The sequence below is a fragment of the Chlamydotis macqueenii genome, chromosome 6 (assembly GCF_036417535.1).
Source record: "Chlamydotis macqueenii isolate bChlMac1 chromosome 6, bChlMac1.mat, whole genome shotgun sequence".
NCBI lineage: Eukaryota > Metazoa > Chordata > Aves > Otidiformes > Otididae > Chlamydotis > Chlamydotis macqueenii.
Genome location: NC_141561.1, coordinates 34426778 through 34432777, shown reverse-complemented (window position 1 = coordinate 34432777; position 6000 = coordinate 34426778). Strand labels below are relative to the sequence as shown.

Here is a 6000-nt window from a genome sequence, read left to right as displayed (position 1 = left end):
TAAAAAAAAAATGTACAAAATAAGACATTGAAGCAAACCTTTCAAGACCTTGTCTGCTCTTTAATCACAGTTCATCAAAAAGCCATCAATAACCACTCAGTGAGCACAGATTTTTCAACTGTGTAGTCTGTTTTACTTGATTTACTGAGATAGACCAGGAGATTGTCATGATAGCATTTCTAATTCCTTGTCACAAGGTATCTCCACTTAGATATTTCAAAAGGGTTTGGTACAATTACTTGGGGCATTGCTCCCATATACTTGTTTTGGAAGAGCTTTAAGTATTTTTTTAATTTAAAAAAATAATTTTTGCTGTGTAAACTCTCAAAACGCTTTGTTGAGATTAGATAAATATAATAGTGATCTGTTAACTGTGTCTGTAGTATCTGTGGTGGTAGAATCAAGCTCTCTGGTCTAGAGAACAGTAGTGTTTTGGGAGGTGTGGGACGTACTAGAGCGACTACACCTCCAGTTCTTAAGGCTAATATGTATTGTATTTTATCAGGATTTTATCAGCATTTACTGTATCACAAAATACAGCTATTTAGGGATTTCTTTCTCGCCAACATTCAGAAAGTTTGGAAGCAGGGAGAGACTGTTGGGCAGCAAGACTGGCTGCTTAATCCGAAGGAAGGTATGACGAGCACTAAAAACTGGGATAATTGAGATATTAGGTGCAATACGGAGGAAAAAAGGTTTTCCTCACTGTTAATTTCACAAATTCCAATCTTACATCTATGTTGAAATCAGTGAGACAGATGTATAAACATACTGCTGGATACAGCCTATGAAATGTGATTGTTTAAATTTATGAAATGATATATTACTTTACCGAGAAGATAAAACTACTTATTGATACAGATACTATTCCAGAAGATTAATTCCTTGTAGCTGAAATCCCATGAAAATGAGACCCCAGAAATGCTATGTAACAAAATGTAAATACTGTGTACTCTTCCAATGCTTTTTGTTCAATGAGGGATCTTAATCTTCTTCCAAAAATTAAGTACTGGTGAAAGAAAAAAAATAAATATATGGACCTTATAATAAGTTATAAAGAGTAAAAAACAGAGATATTTGTTTACATTTACATTTATTAGAAAATGCACCTTTTTTTTGTTATTGTTTTAATACCAAGAACTCTTAGACATTTGTGGAACAGTAAGTGGAATCATTTTGGTGTTACCACACAGCATTTATTTCTCTGACAACTGGTTTTCAACACTTGTAAACCAAGTACCCTCGGTAAATGTAAGATCATTAAAACAGTTTCTGTTGAACAATTTATAGTTGCATTTACTAAGTTACTTTTCAAGATGCCAACCATCGTATCTTCTTTAGTTTTGGCACCTTGATGGACTCTTCTTCAACTCTTTTTGAAATATCAATTCCAAGGGGAGCTCTAGAAAATAATAAAAGTATGTATTCGTTAAAAGTAAGTAACATTATTGCCGTATCACACAGATGTGCAGATTCAGAGACCTTGTTCGCAATAAGCACGGGCATCAGTATTTGTGCGGATTCCCTGCAGTGTAAGACTGGGTGACCATTGAAATGGTCCATCTGAAGCTGTATCTAGAAACATCTCTCCATTGAGGAAATGATTGTATTTGTAGCCATCTCAAATGCAGAAGAAACAGCTGTGATTTCAAAACATCTTTTGGGGATGTAGTTTTAGATTCTGATTTTAATTGATAATTGATTTTACATCTCACTGATGAATGCAAGACACACTAGAGATTCAGAGTTATCTTTCTGTGATAATCCTAAAGAACGTGCAGTCTACAGCAAATACAACTTAGTATTTTATTCACTGAGATATATAAAGCAAGTTATTTTTGGAGAAGAGTATTTTATCATTTTTCATGTGAAAATTATAAAACATTTTTTTCTGTCCGGAAACCTTACAAGTCTGTTTTCCTGGAACTGAAAAAAATTTCAAGTTTAAGAGCAGCTGGTACTTTTGAAATACTGGACTGTTGTTTGGCCTTAAGCCTAGGATCTACTTAAATCCATAGAACAAGTCTTACCCAAGAAGTCACTTTAAAATATCAGTATTATTAGTAAAAAGCCCAATATGATCAGATGTTGCACGTCAAATTCCTTTTTTAAATTGATTGCTTATTATGAATACAGTTTGACTTGGAGCATTTTTATTTCTGTCTACAGTGACTGAGAAGCTAGGGGGGGAGTGTATTACGGCTTAACTTGCTCCAGTTTTCCCATACCATAATGGTAATAGGAAAATGCATAGAATTATTATTGTGTGTGGTAATTTAAGTTTCTAAGGGAAAACAAACATACAGTATAATTTGTATTTCACAACTATGTTGAAAAGGAAGTGCTGGTAACTTTTAAAGCTTATCTGCAATGCAAAGACACTCCTCATCAGCTTCTGCTCCTCTTCTTAGTCTGCACCTCCTTCCACTTTCATTAAGCACAGCGAATAAGCGAAGAAAGGGACTGTGAATAAATGGAATCACTTACTTTGGTTCATAGCGGATGCCATCAGTGCTATGTAGAACGCCAAGTCCTGCACGTAACCTTTCAATGCCGTTCCTAAGCAAGAAAGCAATTATGTAAAACTACATCATAACTGTCTGAATATGCGTATGTGGTTCATTCACCATAAGCAGAAGTTCTTGACTCTGATGCCAGCTTTTAAAGAACATTACAGAAACACGCACAAAGAGAAACAACTCTTACCATGCAATCATAACACCGTTATCAGTGCACAGCCTTGGAGGAGGACACCGAAAGGCAAAATTATTTGCATCTGCCAAAGTCTGTAGACCTTTTCGGATATACTGATTACTTGCAACTCCTCCTGAAACAACCTGACAGCAGTGTTTCCAAAAGAAAAAAAGGCATTAACTGAGAAATACTGATGGGTCACACTCAACTAACATCCTATTTCCAAAAAGGCTGTCAGATGAAGTTCTGAAGACAGCAATAAATAATGCATTTGAAGATTAAAACATATCTTTGAAGATGAAAACATATCAGAAGAGAATATAAGTGACCTTATGCCAAAAGAGATGGCTGAATAAAAGCATGTCAAGGACAGCTGTCAAGTATTCGGGAGCATTAAGTCAAATTATGTGACCTTCACTGTTATGGAAGGTCAGGTTAGATGGTAAGAAAATATCTTTCTAGCTTCAAACAAAACTATGAAAGACTGCCTTGTAAATATTTCTATGACTGTTACTTTAATCCTGGTATTTTAACAATGTAATACATATTGACATCTTCCTCACCTGTCAAGGGAGAAAGTACAACAAGGCAACTGCATCTTTAAATGATGTTATACAGTGAAATATAAAAAGGAAAAAAAAATAACATCTACCCACCAAAGTTGCATTTTTTGATGATAATATGCTGTTCTTTATGCAGAACAGCATGGCTCGATAGGTGCGCTGGATAATATGGAGAGCCACTGTGCGCTGTACAGCAGCAGCAATATCCTTAGCACAGGAAAGGATCTCACCTTCTCGAATACCTATAAAAATGTATCATCAAATGGGTTTTCCTGAGTATAGGTCATCAAAAACATGGTTATCTGACTTTGTTTAAAAATACCTTCTTCTTTTTCTTTTTGTATAATGACTTTATTGACAAGGTTCTGAAGTCCAGAAAAAGAAAAATCACAGTTACGATATTGTTGCATGGGAAGTCTGAATGTGTGCTGTTGCTGGTTTCCAGTTTGAGCCAAGTGCTCTATCGCCTTCCCTCCAGCCATGCTGTGGCACTCTGGGTGCTTTTTTAAAGAGAGTCTTCTTGCTACCTAAGGAGATAATAAACAATAGAGAGCTAAATTAACTCCTCCTGTAACTGCATCACTGTATTGTAGCCCATGCAGTAAAATTAGACCCCACAAAATCCAATCCAATGTGAAATTACAAACAAGGCACAATAAGGACAGGATGTATGCCAGCTGATTCACTTAGGTAAGGAAATATTACCTTATCCAGCATGTCACCCGGTGCTATATCTATGGACTGTCCAAGCAGAAGGAAATCTGAAACGCCTTGTGCTACTGCCAAGATGCAGTGGCCTCCAGAGACTAAAAGAACTAAGAAGGGAAATTCCACGTGATGTGTCAGTCTGATGGTCAGTGCGTGAGCCTCCATGTGATGAATGGGTATGAACGGCTTCTGGTACCTGCTCACCAAGTCCAAGCTGTACTGCAGCCCCACTTCAAGGCTCAGTGCAAGTCCTGGTTTTACTGTAGTTGCGATAGCTGCAAGTTCGTGTACAGAAACTCCGCTGGCACTCAGCGCCTCTTTTACTACTTGCTCGATGTTTTCTCTGTGAAGTTGCTGTGCCACCACAGGAATTATTCCACCTGCTCTAGTGAAAACAAAGAATTACAATACATTTGTGTTTCAGAACAGATAGAACGGCATGAAAATAGATTTTAAACACCTCTTGACCTTGCCATACCCTGCATATTTCCTTAGGATTTCCTCAAATGTCACACCCTGCCTGTTTCCTCAACTGCTCTGAAAAGGGCATTGGTGCACTGAAGAGAGCATGATTATCACCAGAAGGTTAGAAAAAGGTGTACGTTGTCCTTTTTTTGGTACACATACTTTTAAATGTATCTCAATGCTGTTCCAAAACAACGTCTGTAACTTAATATTCACAACCTCTCACTTGTCCGTCCATGTACTTAGCCACCAATGCCTATATCTAATTAATTTTTCCTTTAAAAAGTTGAGACATTTGTTGGTTTTAACAGTAATAATGATTTCATCTTTTATTCAAGCTAGAAAAGTACTCTGTCTCCTTTTGAAAGAAAATACTGGAGGAAACTTGTTAAATGCGCAGCATTTCTTTCCTCACCCTTTGTAATATCTCAAGCAGAACGTGGTGTGGCCTAACAGACAGGTCTTTGCACCTACCCACTTCTTAATGAGTTTTCTGGAGAAGGCTTTTATACAGATGATGTCACAAGTAAGAATAACAATAAAACCAGTAAAGTGGAAGCCCCGAGAGAAGTATATTCTTACTGTAAATGGACTTCTCTCTGAGACTGCAGCGCTTCGCCCAGAACGCTGCCGGCATCGTCCACCACAGCAGCGCCGGTGTCGTCGCAGCTCGTCTCTATGCCCAGAACCAGTTTCCGAAGATGCTGCCTGCCAGGGAGAGCAGAGCTGCTTCTCAGCCACGCAGCTGGGCCGCGTTTAACAGATTTCAAAAGGCTTTTGGCAATGTTGTTCATTGTTAAAAATCCACCTGGTAGTTGTGTCTAGAAAAGAACTGTGCAGTTTGCTATTACTGGAGAGTTTTCACGCCTGTGCTGCAGTTTGACGTTCTGAAGAGCTGGTATGACTTTTAAAGTTACGGATGACCACACACGATTCTTAACACCCTAAGGAAAAAATAAGTAAATTTCAGAGTTGGGAGCTCATGTTTTTGTTGTACCTTAACCACACGGCAGGCCAGCCTAGCCCCTCGGCGCGCTGCCCGATTCCCGGCTCCAGGCATCGTCGTTGCAGTTTCATCACTTACTTCCAGCCCCGGCGGGCCTACGGAACAGCCTCACGCCGCGCCGGCCGCCCGGCACCACCGGCGGCCGGTCACCGCACCTTCGTACCGCGACTGACCGCCGACCCCCAGCCCAGGCCAGGCCGCGGCGCAATCCCGCCCCTCCCGCAGGCCGGCGCAGGCGCGGAGCGGGGCGGGCCTGGCCGGCAGCAGGGCGCAGGCGCGGAGCGGCGCGGTTGCGATGGTCGGTGCGCTCCCGCCTCCCAGCAAGGCCGGAAGGAAAAGGCCGCCGTCCCCGGGGCGGGCGGGTTTAATTCCGCAAGGCAGGAGCTTCGTACGGCCGCCACCCGTACCCACAGCAGTGGTTTGCAAAGGGCGAGCGCAGCCTTGCCGCGGCCACTCTTTAAAAATCTGCCAGTTACGACATCCCTGGCTTTCTGCACAAATAACACAAAGAATTAATTACTTCCAAGTGCATCTTTATCAATAAAGTAAATATCCAGAAAAGTC

The 6000-nt window shown here is 40.4% G+C and overlaps 1 protein-coding gene across 3 annotated transcripts; it reads right to left on the bottom strand.

Moving 5' to 3' along the window:
- Positions 1-1252: 1252 nt before the first annotated feature.
- Positions 1253-5621, bottom strand: OSGEPL1 (O-sialoglycoprotein endopeptidase like 1). Of its 3 annotated transcripts, XM_086750422.1 has the most exons (8): positions 5515-5621; positions 5013-5374; positions 3963-4350; positions 3580-3784; positions 3351-3499; positions 2707-2837; positions 2488-2559; positions 1253-1402 (listed from the first exon to the last, which is right to left on the bottom strand). In XM_086750422.1, exons 2-8 carry the CDS (start codon positions 5222-5224, stop codon positions 1312-1314), a joined length of 1248 nt encoding a protein of 415 aa, XP_086606548.1. In that variant the 5' UTR covers positions 5225-5374; positions 5515-5621; the 3' UTR covers positions 1253-1311. The 3 variants fall into 3 exon arrangements, with proteins under 3 accessions (XP_086606548.1, XP_086606549.1, XP_086606550.1); XM_086750423.1 differs by lacking the exon at positions 5515-5621 and having other exon boundaries at positions 3963-4348; positions 5013-5210; XM_086750424.1 differs by lacking the exon at positions 5515-5621 and having other exon boundaries at positions 3963-4345; positions 5013-5210.
- Positions 5622-6000: the final 379 nt, after the last annotated feature.